Genomic DNA, 21,888 nt, shown 5'->3' with positions numbered 1-21,888 from the left:
ACGTCTTTCATGGTACTCTGCATCTTGGTGATGGCGGAGCACAGCTGTCGCAGGATCTTGACCTCGGCGCGCTCCGACCGCTCCGACGACCGCTCCGACGAAGACGGCGGCGTCGACGGCGGTGTCTGGTGTGAGTGTGCGTGCTGGCTGTGCAGGATCGGGCTGGGCGGGAAGTTGTCGGGACTTGGGGGAGCGGCGTGGCGGTAGTGGGGGTGTGAGAAGTAGGCGCCGCTGGGGAGCGGCTCCAGAGGAGGCATCGTGGGCATCACGATGGGAGATCCAGGATACATTGCGGGGGAGTAATACTCCGACGGGTAGACGTAGGGGTACATGGGGGTTCCTAGGGGTGGCGGTGTGCGGTGACCCATTGCGAATGTGTGTATGCTGCAGGTGTCAGGCACGGATTGACGGGGAATGGATTAGGAGGTCATACGGGAGAATTGACTGAGTGTTCGAAGTCGTCGATTGCAGTACGGAATGGAGATGTAGACGGTCGTGGCGGCGGTGCAGTATCCGGGGTTGATGTTTTGCTACTCAATCGAGGAGATCGAAGGTGATGATGATGCTCGCTTCAGGTTATAAGGCAGAAAGAAACCCAGGTCTGGCCACAGGTCTGGAGACGGGTTATCGGATTGGATTGGATCGATGTGAATTGGGAAGTGTGTTTTGCAATATAACGGCGACACGAACGAGCACAGTGCGTGTCTTCTTATATTGCCTTTCCACTCTAGATGCCCAGTGTCCGACGCTCGCCCGCATGCAACACCATCGACGATGTCCACGCCTTGCTGGCGGATTGGCCGCCGCGAGAGAGGAAAAGACTCTTCGAATGCGCACTGACATGGCACGACGAACAACGTTCCTGCCAGATGTTGCGTTCTGCACGAGTTTCCCAATGAGATGCTTCCGGTGGTGGGGGCTCACTGGGGCTATTCTCGGCGGACCCACGGAGAGTGGGTTGACGGAGTATCCTAGCAGCGGATGGAGCATGTGAGTGGTGGTGAAGATAAGTGACGCTGTTCGGTGGTTTAGGCACATTTGGACGAAACCGTCGGGTGGCGATGATCATGGCTGTTGGTTGGCTGGCTGGTGGTAGGAACACGCACTAGATCCACCGAACCGAATAACTAGAGTAGTCCTGCAGACACGCAGCTGTCCAATGCGATGCCAGCAGAGGATGAACAGCCCCGCCCCCCTCCCTAGGAGGAAAGGAAAGAAAAAAAGTCAATCGAAAATGTAATCCGAAGATTTGTGTGCCAGCAGCAGAGTAAGAGTACGGTAGGCCATCCAGAGATATGTGTGCCAGCAGCAGAACAAGAGTACGCCATCCACTGTGCCCCGCGCCATTCGAAATCAAAAACCACCGAAAACAAAAGAAACGAAAGGAAGAGAAGGAAGAGAAAAAAGAAACACCAATCCGGCCCATCCCACTGTTCTTCAGAGTCCCACGGCCCCGTATTGGGCACCGGGGACAAGATTCTTGTGATCGGCGGGATTCGCAGCAGCTTCGTAGAACGCAACGACGGCGTCCTTTCTCAACTGCGTGAAATCGCCCTTGAACCCGAGAAAGCTAAGGCTCGTCACATCCTCCTCGCCATCCGACTGGTTATCCTCGATGAAAAGCGTGAGCGAGTGCGTATTATTGAACAACGCCCGCTTTACCGGCAGTTCGAGCACGTCCTGTCCGGGGAGTGGAAGCGGTATCTCCAGCGTCTGCACCGCGCGCAAGTCTGCGGCGGAGGTGAAGTCGACGTCGTCGCGGTTGATGAAGAGTTTGAGTGTGCGAGGAGCGCCGGGGGAGGGGTCGGCGCGAATCAGGATGGAGTGTAGTTTGACGTCGCCGGTGAAGCTGGCCGAGATGTCAGTGGTCGTAGCCGTGAACAGCCAATGGAGGGCGGGGATGCTTACGGAACATAAATCAACAGTTGCTCGTCAGCGTCACTCTCCAGCACTGTGGTAGTATCCAACCGCTGATCCCATGGCTTCTGGATGACGGCTTTTCCGGAGCCCGTCGTTGCTTCGTTGAACGTAACGATCTTGTCGAACTCGATGTGCTGGTAGAGGGAGGACTGGATGGCAGGCGTCAAGTCGTCTGATGAGCGAGCACAGCCAAATTAGCGCAAGGATCTGTGTTTGCGGGAGTTATGCGTTCACACACCATCGTGAGTGTGCTCGCCGCCATGACTATGGTCATGATCGTGATCGTGACTCTCGCTATTGCAGGACTGGCCGTGGGAGTGATTGTGCGCCATTTCCGACCAGTTACCTGTGTATTGGCGTTGGCGTGATGTTGTGTGTGTCGGGTCGGATTGGTAAGTTGCGGGATGATGTCAGTGCCAGAAAGGTTCTCGTTTCATGCTGCAAAGTTTCACGCGGTCGTTTCAAGCACCGACCGTGCGGGAACGATAACCCCACATCTTGGCAAAGACCTCACATATTCAACACTGCCGCCCCGCGCACGCCATCGCCACTGTGCAGCTCGGCGGAGCCGGTGAGCCCAAAACACTCAATTCCTCCATAATCTACACCCCACAATAGAGTACCTAAACTCCTAGAGCAGAGCAGAAAATATGTATGGAAACCAGACACCCAAAACTCCACAAACGCCTCCCACAAGCCCAAGTAAATAGAGTACCCCAACCGCACCCTCCCACTACGAATCCTTTGTATCTTGCATCGGTAGCCTAACGAGCGTCTGAGGCATCGGTAAGCCGTCCTCGTTCTTGGGAAAGCCGTCATCGGCAGTCTCGGGCCGCTCGGTGAATGGGTCTTCTGGGCCCTTCGGTTTCGGAATCGCCGCTGTAGGGACGCATCAGTAGAGCTCGAGCGTCTTTGCCAGGAACTGAAAATACTGGAAGCCATGGAAATAGCGCGCAGGATGGCGCCCCAGTTCGAGAGGACTGCGGCGACGGCTGTGTGTTTGCGATCAGCACGGTGTTCCTCGTGTGGATGGCGTGGCAGGTAGCTAACCTTCTGTTCCGTCGGTCAACGTGGAAAGCTTCTCCTCGATCTGTGACATCTGCGACGCGAGGTTTGCGCTGAGGTCGCGGAGCGCAATGAGATTCTCTAGCTCTTGCTTCTTCTCGTTGATGCGCGCGACGAGGGCGGGCTGTGGTGCGGTGGAGCCCAGTCCCAATGAACCGGACCCCGATAGCGAGGACTGCCGGCCATGTGGAGCGATAGAGTAGCGTGAAGACTGGAAGCCGGACATATCGTCGTGTTGGAGATGGCAATCGTGATGATGGTGGGATGCAGTGTCTTGTGTTTGTGGCGGGGATGAGTGGCTCTCGCGCTCGCCGAGTCACGTGATTTTCTTTATCTCGTTACCGTCACGACGGATGTCCCGCGCTGCTAAAATAACGCTTTAACCGTGTTAGGTGAAAGGTCAACAAACCCTTCGTCTTCTGTGGTTCTCGTCCGTCTCGCTTCGAAAACAAAGAGAAGTACAGGAACCCAACACCAAAACGGAGTAATACCGACCGCCTGCCACCAACCACCAACCACCATCAATACCTCCCCAGCAACCCAGGTGGCGATCTCTCCTCGACGGCTGCAGTACTCCAGCTTGTTATTGCAGCACTCCGGGCGAGTCAGCACTGAGGAAGTCCCCTCGTCAGCTGTGCTGTCCCCCTCGTCAACAAACCTCAACCTCGTCGGACGAAACGCTGTCCAACCACACCATATACGCGTCTGCGAGACGGCGGAGGAGATCCCCAAGAGATGGCCCGACTAAATGAGGGAGCAAAACCCACAACCACCTCCGATTCTTACGATGCCTGTGGGTCTCCGATGACGTGTATGGTCCACCATTCGAGTGTTTGCTGACGAGCACTGCCAGTAGTAAGGCAACGCTTCAAACGGCAAAATCAAGAGTTCACCAAGTTCGTGCTCCCTCTTAGATCTATTGATGCACATGTCTAATGCTTCGTCCGATAGTGCCAACGCCGAGCAAGCCCTGCGGATCCAAGCCCTCCAACGCGAACAGACTCGCCTGTTGACCGAAAACGCCTCGCTATCGCAACGTGTGTTACACCTTGAAGTCGCACTCGAGCGCCGCGAGAAGGATATACAGGTCATCGAAGACAACAGAGTGACAGCGATGCAATTGCAGGCGAAGGTGTTGGAGATGAATGTGCTGTTGCAGAAGCTGAGCAATCCGCCGATATTGCGAAGCAGGGAGTCGTTCGGAGATGATGATGAGGGGTCGCCATGTTCCGAGTCGAGAATGATGCGGAACTCATATTTGGCGGGTGAAGGGTTGGAACCGACTATGCCGTGCATTGAGGAGGAGGATCAGGGTCTGGGTCGCGGGGGCAGTTTGATGAGGGAACCACCGAGGAGGCACAGCTTCGGGTTGGCGGAGATCGAGCTTCTCCCAACAGCAGCGCTGGAAAACTACGAACTTGAACCGGAGGCCGAACTCCAAGACGCCGAACTCCAAGACGCCCCTGCCCCACCACCGCCAATGTTCAACGTCGAGCCACGATCGCGAAAGCGGCGTGACAGTCAATTCATCCGACAATCGGATGTACTCCCCGATGCTGCCCCTGAGCCTACAAATTCGCTACTCAGCAAACCCCCGAAGCGGAAATTCGACGAGAAGGATCCCGATCATTTGCTGGATTCGCCTGAGCTCGACAGCCTTGACTTTAAATTCTCGAAGCTCAATGAAAGGGACGTGTCGAAGCGGAAGACGGATAGTGAGCAGCCGAAACGGCACAAGGACGAGAAGCACGACACTAAGAACGACCTGCCAAAGAAGATCCGAAAGTCCAGGGAAGAGGATGTAGAAGTGGCTACAGATACAGATGTCGAGAATGCGCCCACCAAGCACAAGCGGTTGTCCAGCAGCAGTGGAGCGGTACCATCACTAGCTGCCCGGAAAGCTTTGGGACCCAGTAAGAACCTCCCAGTTATTCCACAGACAAGCGGCATGCTAATACTTCACAGAGAGCACAAATGCAGATCCCATCCAATCCCCTATGAAGGCCCTCCCTCAAAAGTTCGACTACCCCGCCAAAGGGAGGATCTCCGACAAGCCCCCACCAACCACGACTCGGACCTACCGCAGCAAGATCGTTCGGGACAGCGACACACCACCGCCCGACTCCGATCCAGCCGCCGTAGTCTCCACAGCCACCGGTCGCGGCTCGCGAAGGGCCCGTGCGGTTGTCAACTACGCAGAGCCCAAACTAGGTACTAAGCTCCGCCGCGAAGAGAAGGGCTTCGTGGACGCTGTCACGGGTGAGGGAAAGGTCCGACGAACATCGACCAACAAGAAGGAGCACACAACTCCATCCACACCTATCACCAAACCCGAAGACGCAGATTTTAATACAGAAGAAGCAAACTGGCACGACCTCCCAGCGTTCCAGGAACCCGAGACAACAACCAAGAAGCCGCGGCCCCTCACGGACGGCGACACGGAGGAGCCTGAGCGCAGCAAGAAATCCCGCACGAGCACCTCCATCACCGACGAAGACGACGCAAAGCCGAGTTTTCTCACAGCTCGAAAGCGCCGAACGTCCGCACTGGTCACCTCGCTCCTTCCCGACCCAGCGGAAGTTGAACGAGGACGTCAGTCCGCCCGATCCCGTTCGCGCTCTAGATCCCGCTCGCGATCAGCTTCTCCAGATGAGAGCGAAGCGGTGGCTAGACGTCGCCGAATCGATGCTGCTCGCGCTAGGCGTGCGAGCGCCGCAGGCGACGAACGGACACATGTCAGGGCGAGACGGCAGAGTGCTATGACTTGATTTTCTCTCTCTTTTGGTTGTTTTGCTGTTGGTGGGGGAGTTTTGGCCGGATGTTTCTCGTCTATTCTCTGTTTTTTTGTTTGTCTGTTTTGTCTAGTTTTTGGGCGATGAATGGTGAATGGTGTACCTACCTGTTGGAGGTGGGGTTGGAGATTTCGTTTATACCCCTTTGGCTTTGTTTAGATGGTGACGACGTCGGACCCATTGTACTACAACATACCCTCTCGTGCCCTGACGAATTTCTTTGCTTTTTGCTCTACTTGCCTTGACTTTCTTTCTTGGATTGCGTTTCGGAAGTGCTGGGATCGTGGGCGTGAATCGACGGCTGGGAGCAGCGGATCGGGAGTATGTAGTCATATTGGATCACTCATCTCAATCTCAAGACTCGTCGTCGTCTCGGCTGTAAAGTGAAATACTAGTGAAGTCTCATGCGCATGTTCGGGGCATGGCATTGTATCAAACTCCGTACTCCTAGCCACGACGGAGGTAGTTGGGGACAAGTCGACGGGCGTAATTCTCCAGTAGGCCACGATCGTCCGACATGGTAGAACTGACCATTAGATTTCGCAGCGTTCGTTGGGGGGAGCCCCATCTACTATACTATACACGTGGGAGCGGCCTAGGTAGATCCCTCAGCCTCTTCTCTCGATTTCATCAATTACACTACCCGTCCCGAAACCGTAGGTACCCAAACAGCCCGTCCTGGTCTGGTGCCCCAGCATCGTCTACTTAAACGCATCATTTACTTCAAAACCCGGGGGAGGTTCAATCGTTCCTACTTCCGTGAAAAAGCAACCACTTAGAGTATGTAAGTAGGTATATCACCCATCGCATTTCACCAACCTATCACATCCTATCACATCCCATGCAATCATCACATCCCATCCCATGCCATCATCACATCACTCATTCAATCAATCCAATCCTGTTCTCCAATGATATCCTTCCCATCCCATCATGATCATCGGGAATCATCACAGTCGACCGTCACATTCGCATACACTCATCATCCATCCCATCCATCCCATCCCATCCACAGTAGAAAAATACCAGAACCCTAGAAACGACGGAAAATAGTAGAGAGATGAGCGAGCGGAAGCAAGACAAACCAACGCCCCGGCCCCCAACCTCCCCTCCCACCCACACCCACAGAGTATGCACACATAAGAGAGAAGAAGAAAGCCAAGTCCGGTGGGAGAGAAACAGAAGAAGAAAAAAAGTTCAGACAGACACCAGAGAAAGGGAAGGAACAGTAAAAAAAAATGGAATTGACCCCCGCACATACGCCTCCTACTCCACCAGAGTCCCATCTGTCATCCTCTTTCTTCCAGTCCTTCTCTCCTCCCCCTACCCTTTCCTATTTCTCCCCGTCGTGCACACCGAAAGACACTCCACCCGCCCTGTGCTGTCCCTCTTATTTACCGTCCTCGCCGGCTTCAACAGTCTGCTGTTGTTGGGGTGGCTGCTGCTGTGGCTGTGGCTGTGGCGGCGGCGCCATCTGTTGCTGCTGCTGTTGCTGGGGAGGAGGTCCGTTCGACGGTCCACCGTAGTTACCCCGGTTGTTGGGGTAGTGGCCTTGAGGACCGTGGTAGTACTGAGGCGGCGGTGGCCCGTTCTGGTGCGGCGGTAGTGGCTGGCCACGCATCATTCCCACTGTATTCATTGACCCCTCGTTAGAATATGTGTCCACCAAAGTATTGTCCTGCGGACGTCCGGGCACGTGAGGCATTGGACCTGCGTTGTTCATGTTTCCACCCCGGCCTCCCCGGCCCCCTCCGTTGCCGCTATAGCCACCATGGTAACCCTTACCGCCCCTTCCACGGCCAACCCCTCGACTCTCATCCAGAGCCTTGTTGGCTGTCTGACTCCTTTGGAGAGGTTGCGACGAAAAGCCAGGGACAGGCGCCAAAGTGGGTGATGCGAAGGCGGCCAGAGCAGGAGAAAGCAAGGGAGTACCAGGAGCAGCAGGAACAGAGGGCTGGCCAGACATGTGGCTGTAGCGTGCGCGGGGGGAGGAGATGGAGTAGGGAACAGTGGACTGAGAACGCGGGGGCAACCAAGCTGGGCCTGTTGGGGGTAACTCACTTTGCTGCGGCTGTTGGCCTTGGGCGTTGTACATCGGTCCGCCTTGTCCAGGCTGCATGCCGTAGGGCATCATCTGGGCTCCTCCCGGCGTTCCCTGAGAGGAGCCTTGATGCATCATCATCGTCGGCGCCGGCCTTCCGGGGCTAGGGAATCCTTGGGAGGTTGGCGGAGGTGGCCCGTTCATATACGCCTGCGGCTGCTGGGGCGAGCCGTACATCGGCGGGTGTTGCGCGAACTGACCGCCCATCTGCCCAGCTGGATACGGGACCGGTTGGGGACCATGCATCATCATCGGGTTGCCTGCGGCTCCTCTGAAACCATTATTGTAGTATCCGCCAAATTGCGGACCTCCGGGAGCGCCAGGATACTGTCCCATTGCACCTTGCTGGCCAGGGTACATAGCCATTTGCGACGGGGGGGGTACCGGTGATTGGTAAGGAACCATCGCTACAGTGTGGAGACTCGGCGAGGGTATCACAGAAGGTGATGTTATTTGCCTGAGATGGGCGTCCTGTTCGTAATGCTGGGGGATCCCAAGATGCTGCTGCATCTGTCCAGGGTGTGGTTGGTGAGGCACGTGGGGCGGATGGTTGATGTGCGGCATATGTGCCATCTGAGGATGGTGTGGCTGCGGTGGCATCATGTGCGGCGGCTGGGGCGAGTGAACGGCGCTCTGGTCAATTTCAACCTTGATGGCAAACATGGTTTTGTACGACTTGTCCTTGTTTGCGTCTGCCGTAGGCCATGTCGGCGTCGTGAACCATGGCATATCAATGTAATCGTTCGCATTGCCAGCGGGCTCCACGTAGCTGGGTGCAGGGGTATTGGCCTTGGCCTTCTTCATCTTCTCGAATGGGTTGAAGTTATTCTTAATGGAAGGCCTCTCCTTGTCGGTCTTCAGTCTTTTATTACCAAAGAAAAGAGAGGGACTTGTAGCTCTGGATGCAACGTTGGGATTGGGATTCGCATGGTTGGCCGAAGACGTAGGGCTAGGAGTTGCATTGGTGGACTGTCCGCCAAACGTAGGCGTGAAGGTCGCTGCACTAGGGTTCGGTCTAAACTCAAACGGCCGAGCATTCACATTCAGTCGCTTTGCGGCGCTCGGGTGTTGCTGATGCTGCTGGTGCTGTTGATGCTGTTGATGCTGTTGATGCTGCTGCTGCTGGCCAGTCGCCGCGGATTGCGCCTGGTTCGATGCCGCAGGTCCAGTAGGTGGGAATTGCTGGTGTTGACGATGCTGTTCCGCCACAGGCATAGGAGGCCGTACCGGCAGGTTCTTGTCTTGTTGCACACGACGGACATTCTGGGCTAACCCGGTTGTAGCTGCTGGGGTATACTTCGGGAAATTCTGGAGAAGGGCTGATGTCTCACGTCTAAAACGCTCCGGATCCTTGGCAGCAAAGCTATTTGGCGGGGGGACTTTCCCAGCCCCAGATGCGCCCTGGGGGCCAGAAGTCGTGCTCTGCGTACCAGCGCTCGAAGGAGCAGCCTGGGTACCGGCACCACCGGTGGCAGCCTTGGCGGCAGCTGCTTTTGTCTTCTCCAGGATCTCAGCCTGTTTCGCCTTATCCTTCGTCAGGATGGGGACCAGGTCGGTAGGAACAGCCGTTTTCAGAGTGAAATTCTCCGAGAACTTCTTTAGCTCTCTAAGCTTTGATTCCCGATCACGGTGGGCCATGTCAGCCTGCCTCTTCTTGACTCTGCCTTTCTCCACCAATACGAAATTCTTGAAATTTTCGTTCAGAGCCTTCTCTATCGCAGGCGTCTCGCCTTGTTTACCGAGGCTGGGGCTGCCGGAGAGTAGGTTTCGCTTGGGCGTGATAATCTCAGGCAAACCAGGCCTTCCACTTGATTTGGCAGCTCCCTCTTCCGAAGGCTTCGCTGGTTGACCGGGCTGGGCAGCAGGAGTGGCCTGGGCTGATTGGGACTTCTGTTGCGGTTGCGACGTTTCAGGGCGTGCCAGCTGTGCGGCGATGATGGCTGGATCTTGCAGAGCTCCACCGGGAACAGTAGATTGCGCGGAGGGAGCTCGACGTGCAGGCGGTGTGTACTTGTTGGGATTGTTATTCGCGACGGGAACGGTTCGCTGAACACCACTGTATCTGTTTCGGGCGGTCCACCAGTCAGCACGATCGATTGATCGAAAGGGGTGGTAGTGGGAGGATGAGAACATGAACTTACTTATCCTCCTCGTCCATTCCACTGTCGTCAACCGCAGCAATTCCTCTCTCTTCGGCAATGTGTGCATTCAGGGAACCGGCTCCCTCAATCTCAGCTGCGATTCGAGCGGCCTCTGCAGCGCGACGTTGGTATTCCGGATGATCCCGATCCACCTGGGTGGTGTAGATGTCTTCATCGAAATTGGACTTGACGCCGAAAAGGCGCTCATTGGCCTCGAACTGGTTCCAGCCTTGACCGGATTCGGCGTTTGGTTCCTCCAGACTGAGCCCACCTCCTACAGTTTCATCCGGCTGCCATCTGTGCAGTTCCTTTGTAGCGCGGGGTACTGTACTCGCCGAAATATCGGTATCCGTCTTGAATCCACCTGAGGCCCCTGTGAATCGGATAACCGTTAGAAAACGATGCTCCGAGGAGAGCTACTGCTCAGTCTGAACTTGGGTGAACCATACCATTCTGGAGCGTCGGCGCGTGCGGTACCTCCACCTCGAAAACAACCTTTTGCGCCGCGATGTCCACCACATCTTTCGGTTCAAAGACCATCGCCCTCTCCTTGCTTCCACCGATGTATTCGCCGTCTTTGGTTTTCTCTTCGTGGTCTCCGGGGGCAGCTTTGAGCAGCTTCACCGACTTGAGAGAAACACCGATATCCTGGTTTCGAGGATCCGCACCAACCAAGATACCCGTGTATTGAGCGCCGGATTTTACGGTAACGGTGACTTCTTTGCCCTAGAGTTCGCACGTCTGTCAGGATATTCGAGCTACCAGCTGATTGAAGTCTGTCCATCAGGCCTGGAGTCTATCCATCGATCCGGATTGAAGCAGCAGATTGAGCAGACGGCGGGTTGGTGGGGGGAGAAAGCTTACGAGGAGTCTGGTGAGAAGGAACAGTGTCCGGTCATGCATATGCTTGTCGTGGGTGTCCGACTCGCCGTGAGCGGAGGAAGATGCTGTCCGTGATTTCATAGCTTGACCGGGTGTAGGCGAGGACGAAGCAGTAGGGGCCGGGGAGCCGTTGTACTTTTGCTGGCCAGCATTCGACTGCCAGCCCTTGTGAGAAGAGTTACGCCTGTACATGTCAGCGACTGTGGCCGAGAAGAGGCTGGTAAAGATGGAATGTTCAGCGTGTATGAAGCTGAAGCATTGCCCTTGGGAAGGAAGGCTACGATTGGCGGGGATGGGAGAAAGAAATGAAGGGTGAGGTAGCGGATTGGAGGGGGGGTGGTGGTGTGTAGTGTAGGTTAGATCTACTATACTAGTTGCGGTAACAACTTTAACGTAGCGTTGTAGCGTGCGGCAGCGTGGTAGGTAGAGTAGATAAAGCGAGCCAGCCACAACACCAAGTACAGCTTTTGGGGCTTTTGCTTTGCTCTGCACCTGGCTGTCTCTCTCTCTCTCCTCCACAAAGAAAGAAGTTACGATGGGCAGAAAGTGACACGAGTCCAGCCAGAGCAACCGCCCAGCAACGATAACCAAAAAAAAAATCCAAGAGTTTAATCATCACACCAGCAGACTCACCTCTGTTGACCGCCGTCGATGGGCGATTGGGTCGATCTCCGGTTGTTGTTGTGGTTACTGTTGCCAGCGTTCCCGCCTATCGAGCCCTTCAGCTGCGGTCGGCCAGCTGGATTCGAAGCTGTATTTGCAGGCGCAGCGGGACTCGCTACCGCCGAGGTAGCTGTCGCCATGTTCTAAGAGGTAAAGGAGAGTATGCGGACGTCGAGGTGAGATCAAACAACCGGGCGCAAGTCCGACAGGATTGTCGTCTTTGGAGAGAGCGCGGGGAGGGAGGAGTGTGCGGGGGGGTGGGTGGGAGAGGTTGCGGAGGGGTGGTGCAAGCAGAGGTTGCAGAGGTTGCGAAGGCGATCGTGAAGGAGGACTCGACGAGGGTTTGGTGGAGGAGGAAGAGTTGGCGGCTAGAGAGGGGCGATTGGGATGGAGTGGAAGCGTTCGTCGTCGTGAGGTGGAAGGACGATGGAGTGGTTTGATGTCGTTCGGGAGGGCGCCAGTGCAACTCGCTAGAGTGAAAGTAGCATTGTCGGGAAAAAAGAAAGCAGGCAAGCCCAGCAACCTCCAAGCGCAAGCAGCAGCAACAGCAGCTCTCTTTCTGGCTGGCTGGCTGGCAGTCTTCCTGGCTGCTGTGTGCGGCAGCAGCTTGTAGTGGGGGCTGCGACGGCCACTCATGCTTGCGCTGCTCGTGCGTGTGCATGAACTCACTATAACGTCTCGCAGTTTCGCATACGCTGCCTTGCCCTACGAATCACATACACTCGTTCGGACTGCGAGGAAGAGAGAAACGTGGATTCAGCCGTCACATTTCCAACAGCGACCGGACTGGGTGGCTTCTGGGTTTCCGCAGGAATACAGAGGTTAAAAATCCCATAAGTCACCATGGGAAAGGCCGAGCAGAACTCGGTCGGTGGGGGATGGCTTCCTCCACGCTGATTGGAGCCGACACCAGAGGTATGTACCCATCTAATGTACAGGTATTCGCACTCTCCTCTCATTCGTTGAAGATTTCTACACAAGTATTGTACTTACTTCCAGCAAACAGGCCATTGGCAAACGAACCGCCCTATTTAAACGTTTTGGAAACGGTATGTACATGGAGGGATAAGCGGTCCTGCTGATGGAGTATCCGCCTCGCTGTCTACCGTACCCAAGTACTTACTTGCCCTTCGAAGCAGGTCTCCGAGTTCTGGACATTCGAGCTCGATGTAGGTAGCCACACGATATCCAGATGCTCTTCCTCATGTACTGCCCCGTTAAAGACCGGCTAGTTCACATACCTGTGTACAAAGGTATCCAGGCAAGTACTTACGCCAGACGTTGGAAGTGCAAGCCTCAAAGCCCGAATATATCCTCATTAAGCAGCCACCAGCTGCCTGATTCCGTCTTGGAGGGGCCGGAGTGTAACAGGAGAGTAAAGCGGTTCTGTCGTTGAATGGCCCCGCCAGAGGTTTAGTTATGTAAAATGCTACATACGATGCGAAGTCGACCGGCGAGAACCGCAGAGCTGGTCTTATCGAGCCTGCTGGGATAGCAAGCAAGCGGAACAAACCAATCGTCCAACATTACGGTTGCTGCCAGTTGTGCTCAGCCTCAAGATTACCTAGATGTCCTCTGTCTTCCCGCTCAGTGCGCACGCCAAACCGGGGCTGACTTTTCGAGGTGGGCTACGCATGTCTGTAGGAGGGCTGTCTTCTTTGTCCTGGCTGTATATCAAGATGCAGTATACAGTGCTCTGCAGTGCTGTGCAGGGCGAGCAAGCAGAGCGTAGATAATCTTCAGACTCAGCTCAAGTTTACCTAGATATCGCCCACAGGTCTGCATGCGGTACAAGGGACCTTCTGCGCTAAACTTTGCTCTGAACTAACTTTGCCCTTAACTTTGCCCTTTGCCCTTCACTTTGCCCTTTTCTTGGCCCTCAACTTTCCCCCATGACATTACTGCCAAGTATGTACATACCGGTGCATAATCATATCCCAACTTTTGATCCGATGATGTTTCCAGAGCCCTTCTAGGCTTTTACTCGTATTGATCGACTCCTTCTCAAAGGTCGTATGGTTTTGGGGCCTCGTGATACTGCTCGCTACTACGCTATATACGGGTAGTGCACGACAAGCAACAGCTGAAGTTGCGGGTGGGGGAAAAGAGAGCGGGGCCGGGGTCCAGTAGTTACTAGTAACAAACTCGTACAACATCAAGCGGCTGAATCGTCCGCGGGCGCAACCCACTCCGATCTCACTCCTCCCCAGTCCATCTTCATCACCAACCACCATCATATTCTCCTCTCTGCCCCCACCACCACCTCTGTTACTACTTCCTGTAAACCAAGGTGCCTTACCGCGACTGCGGATACTGAGCATTCTTCGGTCTCCACGCGACACTGTAAACATCCCAAACTTGGGCTTCCTCACACACGCTTCCTCCCTCCCCTCACTCGGCGGTGCCACACAGCTACCCGTCCGACTCAAACCCACCCCAACAGCCAACCACCTTGCAAGTTATGCAACACACCTCATACCATCGCCCCCCGTCCTCAAGAATTGCTCCCTCCGCGTCATCCGCGTCCACCTCTTCCTCCGCAAATCCTTCGATGTCGGCAGCGTCTAGAAACTCTTCCGGCTCGGCCAGTCGAAGCCCGAGGCACAGGAACCAGGTCAATGTGGGTGGTGACTGAACATTCCATCTGTCCCTCGCACGGCAATACCCGCTGTGGCTTCCGTCGCTTCGCTTCCCTCACTTCGTCGCTTCTCTCGCCCTGTCACTAACATTCCATCCGATAGTTGTCTACAATAGAGAAATCCGTTACGCATCTGCTCGTGGCTACCAAGCAGCTCCTCGAAACCCTCACGGCGTGGTCCCGCCAGCAGGCAACGGAAGCGGAGGTGTCGGATGTGTACGTGCGACTCGGGTCCGAGTTCAACATCGCTTGCAGGGCTTTTACCGCCATCGGTGTCGAGACCGCAGATCTAGGGAATGTGCCGGATTCTCTTCGCTCGATATTGGAGAATACCCTGAGCCAGGATGCGAGTCCGCAGAGTTTGGATGTGTACCTCCCGCGCATACGGGAGATTATCATCAACCTACTACACGGTCTCAAGCGGAAGCAACAGAAGCTACGTCAAAAGCAGTCGAGGGAGATTGGTGAGGGCAGCTCGGGGGGCGCCACGAGAGGTTCCAGTAGCTCGCTTGCGTCTTCGGCACGAACGAGCGGCGGGGGCGGCGGCGATGCTAGTGGTTCGAGTGCTGAGCAGCAGGAGATGACGCCGCCGAGAACTTCATCGCTGCCAGGGGGGAACACCCAACGAAACTCACCACTCACCCAACCAGCAATGCCACCTTCCGGATCGGTGCGTGGCTCAATGTCGACAACTGGCTCGCGAAGCTCCCATCAGCACAGCACATCGGTTTCCTCTTCTCAGGGGTCTACGGTTGGTCCTCCTCCGCCGGCGCAAGATAATACACCGCCTTATCCTACTTCCGACAATCCTCCCCAGATAGCGGAGCCGGAGCCGCCGAGCCCGGTCTACACAATCCTGCCCCCACCGCCCACGCCGCCCACCCAGGATGCGCTGGCAGCCCTTCAGCAGCATTCCTCGCTGGAGCGGAGAGCGTCGCGCCGGTACGAGGCCTACCAGATCGCCAAGCTGTCGGGAAAGTCGGCGAGCGACGTCCCGGTGCTGCCAACTCGGGATCCATCGGTGATTCCTCGGAACCGAGAGTCGATGGATGCGGTGCAGAAGCGTCACTCGGGCAGGGCCAGATCGATAAGATCGAAAAAGGACCAGTCGCCAGCGACAAATCCCCGCCGGATATCCGAAGAAAAGGATTTCGAGGCAGCCCCGTCGCCGGTCGCACAGACTCCCGACGAATCAGTTGGCCCAGCTTTCGCTAGGAAACCCGAGAGGCCGGATATCCAGATCGATACCAATGTCAACTCGCCAGTCGCTGTGTATCCGTCATCCGCCACCGGAGACTCCGTCATGAATGGGATGGCAGCCGTCGCTTCGCCGGAGCAACGGAGCAATACGCCTTCGGAAACCACACTGTTCCTCCAGTTGGGCCGATCGATCAAGAAGGTTGCCCTGCCGGATAATCTGGACGAGCTATCGTTGACATCTCTGCGACTTCTCTTCATCTCGAAATTCAACTACAATCCGCCATCGGGAGATGATTTTCCGGAGATTTATCTGCAAGATCCGGTTTCCGGCGTGCGCTACGAGCTTGAGGATCTACAAGATGTCAAGGACCGCTCCGTGCTCTGTCTCAATGTCGAGGTTCTGGACGAGGTGAAGCGGCATATCGACGATGGGCTCGAGGGACTCAAGAAGATCGTGGTGAACTTGGCCGGTTCCGTGGAACAACAGGGACTACAGATGACTCGCGTCGCGGAGAGGCAGGAGGAGGCCGCCAAAAAGATTGCGGAACTTTCCGTTGCGCCGCCAATAGTAGTGCCACCACCAGCTCCTACTCCCGCCGCCGCCACGGCCGCTTCGAAGTCTCCTGCGGCTGCAGCCAACAACGTTCTTTCGCCAGGAGACGCAGCTACAAAGCTCAATGAAGTGAGGGACATACGGAGGGATTTGGCCGTGCTACGTCAAGTGTTTTCCACGTTCGTCGCCGACATGAACACGTCCATGAACACCGTCAAGACCAAGGCCACCGCGGTCAAGCAAGTCGCCGCCAAAGCCGTCACCAGCGGCAACGAGGGCCGCGTCTACGTCGAAAAGGGCAAAGCCGTTCTCGGCGGCGACGCTGACAACCTCGTCACCCGCGTCGATGACCTCCAAGACACAGTCGAGGACCTCCGTAAGGACGTCGTTCTCCGTGGCGTTCGTCCGCTGCCGCGCCAACTCGAAGCCGTATCGAAAGAGCTCGCAATGGCAAAGGCCGAACTTAAGAAGATGGCCGACTACATTAAGCGTGAAAAGCCACTCTTCCGCCGGGTCTGGGAAAGGGAACTCGAAGTCGTCTGTGAGGAACAGGAATTCTTCAGCATGCAAGAGAACCTGATTAATGATCTGGAGGACGACCTGGAGAAGGCGTCGCAAACCTTCGTGCTAGTCGAGCAGTGTTCGGAGCAGCAACTCAAGGCGAACGCCGCTGGCGCGCGCAACGCGGGCCCCAGGGGCTTTCCGGGTGTCCTTGACGACCCGCTCAACCCGACGGAGGCGAAAGTCAGCGTCCTGAGCGAAGTCCGCGCCCTCCAGCCGAACCACGAGAGCCGCCTCGAAGCCATCGAGCGTGCAGAGAAGGCCCGCCAGAAGGAACTCGAGGGCCGCGTCCCCGCTTTCCAGAAGGAGCTGGGCGCTTTCGTTGAGGAAAATAAGCTGCGCAAGACCGGCGGTGTCGAGGAGGCCGAAAGGCTCCGCATTGCCCGCGAGGAGCAGGCGAGGAAAGATATTTGGGAGCTGAAGCAGAAGATGGACGCGGCGGAGTCTGAGGAGGAGGAGTCCGACGACGAAGAGGACGACGATGATGAGGAATCGGATAGCGAGTCGGAGGCTGCGACAGAGGTGGCGGCGGCGGAGACGGTACCGGAGGCTGTGGCAGAGGATGCGGGCAAGGAGAAGGAGAAGGTCAATGGGCACACCTAACTGGCTAATTGTGGGGTAGATGGTCTTCTTGCGGGGTTTTCTTTGCTGTTTTCTCTTCTCTTGCTGGTTTTACTCTACTTTACTCCACATACTCTGTCTCTGCTGTAGTTTACGTTTTTTTTTCTTTTTTTTTCCGGAGGCGGGCGTATAGGTGTTTTGCTTGCTTGCTGTCTTGTTTTGGGGGGCGGGTGGGGGAAGGGAGCGTGCGTGAGGATAGGATGGGATGGGATGCGATGTGGTTTTGGGATATGCCGAAGATACGATACAATGCACTGTTGCTATTTCGTGGTAGGAGTGGGGCGCTTGGGGGCGCTTTAGGAGGGAGCGCTTTAGGAGGGAGGGCTTGGGATTGGGCTTGGGCTGGGGCTGGGGCATAATGGCGACTTCCTCTGGTTTTACTATGTTCTCGTGTTGGTACTTTGATAGAGGGGAGCGTGGGGCGTGGGGTGTTTGGGCATGAGGCATGGTGAATGGTGAATGGTCAATGGCATGGTTGAGGTGTTCCAACAACAACAATAATCGGCGGTGATAATCTCGTCCGAACGATAACCCGTCCCATGGAACTCGGGTGTTGCATGGCAATTATGTGATACCGTATACCCTCGGGGCTCAAGTCCGGGATTCGATAAGGGTGACATATGTGGAGCACTGATAGTACCAGCAAGAGGACGATGTGCCCATGAATTCTGGAGAGGTTACCTAAGTAGTTACCCGCGATATCACTCGCTCCGGGGTCTTCAGGCTGAAATTCTTGGCCGAGGTCGAGCAAGAAGTACGTACTGATCTCGGGTTAATATCATCATTCACATCTCTCATGTGAAAGCTGTAAACCAGGTATGGGGTATGGGGGCATCTGTGATGTTGATATCTGTCTTCCACGTTTCTTATCAGCATGCATTGCCTTTGGCTAAACGTTTCTCTCCGGCGGGCAATATGTACCTGGGTATCGCATATGCAGACTCCGGAGTTGAAACGGATATAGAAGTCGTCATACCCTGGCAAACAAATGCGGGGCGGCGGCAGGCAGGCACAGCTCTCGATCCGAGATCGGTGTCACCTTGGTTATATCCCCCACCAGCACCTCCACAACCTCCACCACCACTGTCCCCCGCCGGCTATACTTATATCCAGCCCTCCCGCCTTCCCGCCTCCATCCCCCACACTCCCCTCCACACTCCACCATCCCCCACACCCCCACATCCTACATCCCCCTCAATTCCACCGCAGCAGCAACATGTACGACCTCAAATCCCGCAACATCCTGATCACGGGCGGCTCGCGCGGGCTCGGCGCAGTGACGGCCGAGCGCTTCGCCCGCGAGGGCGCAAACGTCGTGATAAACTATGTCTCCTCCTCTGCCGCGGCCGAGGCGCTAGCCGCCGAGCTGGCCGCGAAGTACGGTGTCAAGGCGGTGGCGATTCAAGCGTACGTCTACCTTCAAGGGAGTGTATAGGTGGGTGTGGGCGTGGGCTGATGCGACTCGGAGGGTAGGGATATGGCGATTGAAAAGGAGTGTCATGGACTTGTTGTAGCGACCCTCGCTGCGCTCGGCGGGCTCGACGTGATAATCTCCAACGCGGGGTGGACGAGGAAGTGCGTATTCTCTGACGTCTCCGGGGTTTCGAGCGAGGACTGGGACCGCTGCTACGCCATCAACGTGAAAGCGAACCTGTTCCTGCTGCAGGCGGCGCTGCCCACGTTCAATGCCAACCCCGAGGGCGGCGCACTGCTGGTCACCTCGTCCGCCGCGGCGACTAATACTACCGGAAGTAGTATGGCTTACGCCGTCTCGAAGGCCGCGGGACTGCATCTCATGAAGTGTCTCGCTGCCACCCAGGGCCCGAAGGTCCGCGTTAATGCCATTCAGCCAGGGCTCCTGCTCACCGAGTGGGGCATGGGGTTCGGCGAGGAGAAGATTAAGATGGCCACCGAGAACGCCGGGTTGAAGAAGTTGGCCACCGTCGAGGATTGCGCTGAGGCGTTTGTGTTCCTGGCGAAGGCGGATACGGTCACTGGCGCGGCGGTCAGGATAGGTGAGTGCCTTCCCGTGATGAATGGGCGAGGCGAGGACGAGAGCTGATGGTTGGTGCGTACCAGATGGTGGGCAGTTCAATCATTAGATGCAGGTCAGTGGAGATCAATGGGGGGGGAGGTGGTGACGAGAATGTTCTTATAGCCGTAACGATCCGTACATATGATATCCAAGTTCGAACACAAAATCCTACACGGATGCCCGATTGATTTTCCTTTGTGAGATAGGTAGGCACTGACCGCCTTCTATAGTAGATAGCTTAGCCACTTCTTCACAACTGCCTCGACGGCTGGTCACGACGAACTGGTAGGTTCTGGAGGAAGCCACGCAGCCTTGGACCTAATGAGTATATACACTCAGAACGACGTCGTTGTGTGATGGTGAAAACACGGCAAGTCTGACGGCAGTATAGTATAGTAGGTATCAGTTACCAGCCGCTGGAGGCCGGAAGCTGGGGGCTGGAGCGCTGTTGAAGAGCCATCACCAGCAGTCCCATACCCACGCATCCTAAGTCCCCAAATCGAATGATGAATGAAAAAACCCACGGACGTTCGTTCGTACTTTGCCGACGTCTTTTTGTTTCGCTTCGTGATTTACCAGCGTACTATGCACGTCTAGTGAACGCATATTCTCCGATGTAGTTACGGAGCAGTCCGCTCGACAGAAGTCTGCACAGTGATAGTCCATGAAGGGTCGGTGCCTCACCCCCTACTACTATATAAGCCAGGTATCCACGTCTTGACTCGCCGTTCGATCTCTCATCTCAGTTCGCAACTCACTCGGCATTGTCTCCAGTCTCCTGCCGGCCGATCCAAACGCATACTCGAGCACTCGGCCTCTCGGCGGTGTCGACGTTTCGTGTGTCTGTGTGTCTGTGTATGTGGGCATCAAACCCTCCACCCCGACCCCAGTCAGATCATTTCCAGCCCACCCGTCTCAGCCCCGATCGCCGGCCGCAATCTCCTCTCCGATCCTTTCTGAGGGCCACACGGTGCGGCAGTACTTATGGCACTGCCTTCCCTTCCTGGAGGCTGGGCTTCCCGTGATAGTTACTCGGCTCGGCTCGGCACATCGTAGTATCGTACATTGCATATGTTCATTCATCTCGCAGTTATCGATGCATCTTCGCAACGATTCATTCATTTTCGCTTCCGGAGTCCAGCACTGCAGCACGAATGCTCACTCATGCCTTACCTACATTCGTGTCTAAGCCCATGGGATGCCGAAAGATAACATAACCCGAGGGATCCCTCTTCCTTTCCGTCGTCGACTTCACGGCGGGGACCACAGGACCACGGTAATGATCGTCGCAGGGGAGCTTTGCGAGAAGATTTAATCCATCCGCGTATGTACACAGCTGTACAAGGACAGGCCCATCATCAACGAGATGAGTTCGAATCTTCTTTTCTTCACGCTCGCATCTTATACCTCCTATGTACCTACTTTACCTATCATAGAAACTGTTGACTCCCCCCCCCCTTTCATGCTTATCCCCCCATTCTCCTAGAAATATATATATCCCGGCACCGGCACCGGCTCTCGCTCGGGATCTTCCTACCCGACCCAATCTGGGCTCAACAGGTTCGAGTTCGAGTTCGAGTTTCGGAGGCCGTGCTCCGACCTGGATCTTGGTCTTGCATGCGGCGGGCGTGGGGGCGGGGTTGGGGTCGTCGCTAAGACCTCCAGATTCTCTACTCTACATATGGGCGGTGAGCGGTGGATGGTAGGTGGTAGGTGGTGAGCGGTACATAGGCGGTGAGCAGTGGGCGGTTAGAGAGTTGGAGAGGTTTCATCGATGTTCGACGTGTTGGACAAGTCACAACAGACAACAGGAGGAAGATGTGGTGCAAACAGGTGGAAGAGAACTAAAAATGAACTTTCTGAGGTACAGAGGTGAAGGAATGTGTGAGTGAGTGAGTGGACGCTCAACCTGAACTTTCAAGAATTTTGGATATCTATGGCAGTACAGTGGGAGGAGGGGACAACCACCCCCCATAAGCGCTGCAGTGCCGGCAGCCGAAGCCTGAACGCGTCTACACACCCACTTCATACCTCTCTACCTTCCCGCACAGCACGAGCATGAGCACGACGGAAGCGCCAGGGCATGCGAGTACTCTTACTCTACATCGAGGCCAGCTGAGAAAGGAGAAAGCATATCAAACTGCGGCCTTGGTGGTGTACCGGTATGTGAGGCGGTATGTAAGGCAGTGTGAGCGGTACATAACAACGCCACAACCGCGCGGAATCGGAATCATCAAAGTGATCCCAACCATGCCCGATACAGCGGCCGTTACGGCTTCGAAGCCCACAGGCGGCTGTGGGTTTGCACTTCAAAGTGACATCGAGCGGGAGAATAGGTAGATAGGCGTGTAGGTAGGGCACCCTACCTACCGTATCGAAACTACCCACGGGTATGTATCGTATCGTATCGATATGTATCATGTGGGCTTGCGCCGATCGCCGTCCGTTACTCTACGTCTGCACCTGTCGTACTACTACTCTAGGTACTTTAGAGTCTACTCAACCTATCACTGGTGGTGGTGGTGGTGTCGAGACTCGACAGCGGGGAAGAGTCCGCACTCCTTCCACTCTTCCACTGCGCTCACTGCGCCTTGCTGCATTGCATGCGCGGCGGTGTCGTTTCGTTTCGTTCGGTCGGAGCAACAAAACCAATCACCAATCACGACACGGAGCCCGTCATTCGTGTTCACGACCTCAGGTTCGCGTTCACGGGCCG

The 21,888-nt window shown here is 55.8% G+C and overlaps 6 protein-coding genes across 6 annotated transcripts; 3 read left to right on the top strand and 3 right to left on the bottom strand.

Annotated features, from left to right (window-relative positions):
* Positions 1 to 1,437: 1,437 nt before the first annotated feature.
* Positions 1,438 to 2,587, bottom strand: BZA05DRAFT_459286 (PITH domain-containing protein; the record flags this gene model as incomplete). Its single annotated transcript, XM_051487632.1, has 3 exons — positions 2,159 to 2,587; positions 1,909 to 2,092; positions 1,438 to 1,849 (listed from the first exon to the last, which is right to left on the bottom strand). The coding sequence occupies exons 1-3, from the start codon at positions 2,250 to 2,252 to the stop codon at positions 1,438 to 1,440; spliced, it is 690 nt and encodes a 229-aa protein (XP_051336409.1). The 5' UTR covers positions 2,253 to 2,587.
* A 66-nt stretch (positions 2,588 to 2,653) lies between these two features.
* On the bottom strand, positions 2,654 to 3,211 carry BZA05DRAFT_342504 (DASH complex subunit Dad2-domain-containing protein; the record flags this gene model as incomplete). The annotated part of the gene is made up of 3 exons (XM_051481032.1): positions 2,654 to 2,799; positions 2,853 to 2,912; positions 2,971 to 3,211. The coding sequence occupies 3 exons, from the start codon at positions 3,209 to 3,211 to the stop codon at positions 2,654 to 2,656; spliced, it is 447 nt and encodes a 148-aa protein (XP_051336408.1).
* Positions 3,212 to 3,306: 95 nt separating this feature from the next.
* BZA05DRAFT_150782 (uncharacterized protein) lies at positions 3,307 to 5,845 on the top strand. The gene is made up of 4 exons (XM_051479004.1): positions 3,307 to 3,778; positions 3,842 to 3,881; positions 3,937 to 4,898; positions 4,951 to 5,845. The coding sequence occupies exons 1-4, from the start codon at positions 3,721 to 3,723 to the stop codon at positions 5,751 to 5,753; spliced, it is 1,863 nt and encodes a 620-aa protein (XP_051336407.1). The 5' UTR covers positions 3,307 to 3,720; the 3' UTR covers positions 5,754 to 5,845.
* A 1,037-nt stretch (positions 5,846 to 6,882) lies between these two features.
* On the bottom strand, positions 6,883 to 12,175 carry BZA05DRAFT_408546 (uncharacterized protein). Its single transcript, XM_051484719.1, has 6 exons — positions 11,535 to 12,175; positions 10,884 to 11,085; positions 10,469 to 10,745; positions 10,020 to 10,392; positions 7,839 to 9,940; positions 6,883 to 7,406 (listed from the first exon to the last, which is right to left on the bottom strand). The coding sequence occupies exons 1-6, from the start codon at positions 11,702 to 11,704 to the stop codon at positions 7,168 to 7,170; spliced, it is 3,363 nt and encodes a 1,120-aa protein (XP_051336406.1). The 5' UTR covers positions 11,705 to 12,175; the 3' UTR covers positions 6,883 to 7,167.
* A 1,940-nt stretch (positions 12,176 to 14,115) lies between these two features.
* BZA05DRAFT_459274 (actin interacting protein 3-domain-containing protein) lies at positions 14,116 to 17,154 on the top strand (the record flags this gene model as incomplete). Its single annotated transcript, XM_051487631.1, has 2 exons — positions 14,116 to 14,184; positions 14,306 to 17,154. 2 exons carry the CDS (start codon positions 14,116 to 14,118, stop codon positions 17,117 to 17,119), a joined length of 2,883 nt encoding a protein of 960 aa, XP_051336405.1. The 3' UTR covers positions 17,120 to 17,154.
* A 1,019-nt stretch (positions 17,155 to 18,173) lies between these two features.
* Positions 18,174 to 19,355, top strand: BZA05DRAFT_476604 (uncharacterized protein). The gene is made up of 3 exons (XM_051488258.1): positions 18,174 to 18,544; positions 18,611 to 19,152; positions 19,217 to 19,355. The coding sequence occupies exons 1-3, from the start codon at positions 18,354 to 18,356 to the stop codon at positions 19,237 to 19,239; spliced, it is 756 nt and encodes a 251-aa protein (XP_051336404.1). The 5' UTR covers positions 18,174 to 18,353; the 3' UTR covers positions 19,240 to 19,355.
* Positions 19,356 to 21,888: the final 2,533 nt, after the last annotated feature.

The sequence above is a fragment of the Tricharina praecox genome, assembly GCF_024521635.1.
Source record: "Tricharina praecox strain CBS 144465 chromosome Unknown BZA05scaffold_27, whole genome shotgun sequence".
Lineage (NCBI taxonomy): Eukaryota > Fungi > Ascomycota > Pezizomycetes > Pezizales > Pyronemataceae > Tricharina > Tricharina praecox.
The sequence above is the reverse complement of the archived record's forward strand: the minus strand, read 5'-3'. Positions and strand labels throughout refer to the sequence as shown.

Excerpts from the sequence above, each read along its gene's own strand:
- BZA05DRAFT_150782 (XM_051479004.1), top strand. The coding sequence starts at position 3,721 with ATGGCCCGACTAAATGAGGGAGCAAAACCCACAACCACCTCCGATTCT. Across the intron at positions 3,882-3,936 it reads CAAAATCAAGAGTTCACCAA|TGCCAACGCCGAGCAAGCCC; the intron begins GTTCGTGCTCCC and ends TTCGTCCGATAG. Across the intron at positions 4,899-4,950 it reads CCGGAAAGCTTTGGGACCCA|AGAGCACAAATGCAGATCCC; the intron begins GTAAGAACCTCC and ends AATACTTCACAG.
- BZA05DRAFT_408546 (XM_051484719.1), bottom strand. The coding sequence starts at position 11,704 with ATGGCGACAGCTACCTCGGCGGTAGCGAGTCCCGCTGCGCCTGCAAAT. Across the intron at positions 11,086-11,534 it reads ATCGACGGCGGTCAACAGAG|GCGTAACTCTTCTCACAAGG; the intron begins GTGAGTCTGCTG and ends TGACATGTACAG. Across the intron at positions 7,407-7,838 it reads AGGCCAACAGCCGCAGCAAA|TGGGAATGATGCGTGGCCAG; the intron begins GTGAGTTACCCC and ends CAATGAATACAG.
- BZA05DRAFT_476604 (XM_051488258.1), top strand. The coding sequence starts at position 18,354 with ATGTACGACCTCAAATCCCGCAACATCCTGATCACGGGCGGCTCGCGC. Across the intron at positions 18,545-18,610 it reads AAGGCGGTGGCGATTCAAGC|GGATATGGCGATTGAAAAGG; the intron begins GTACGTCTACCT and ends CTCGGAGGGTAG. Across the intron at positions 19,153-19,216 it reads TGGCGCGGCGGTCAGGATAG|ATGGTGGGCAGTTCAATCAT; the intron begins GTGAGTGCCTTC and ends GGTGCGTACCAG.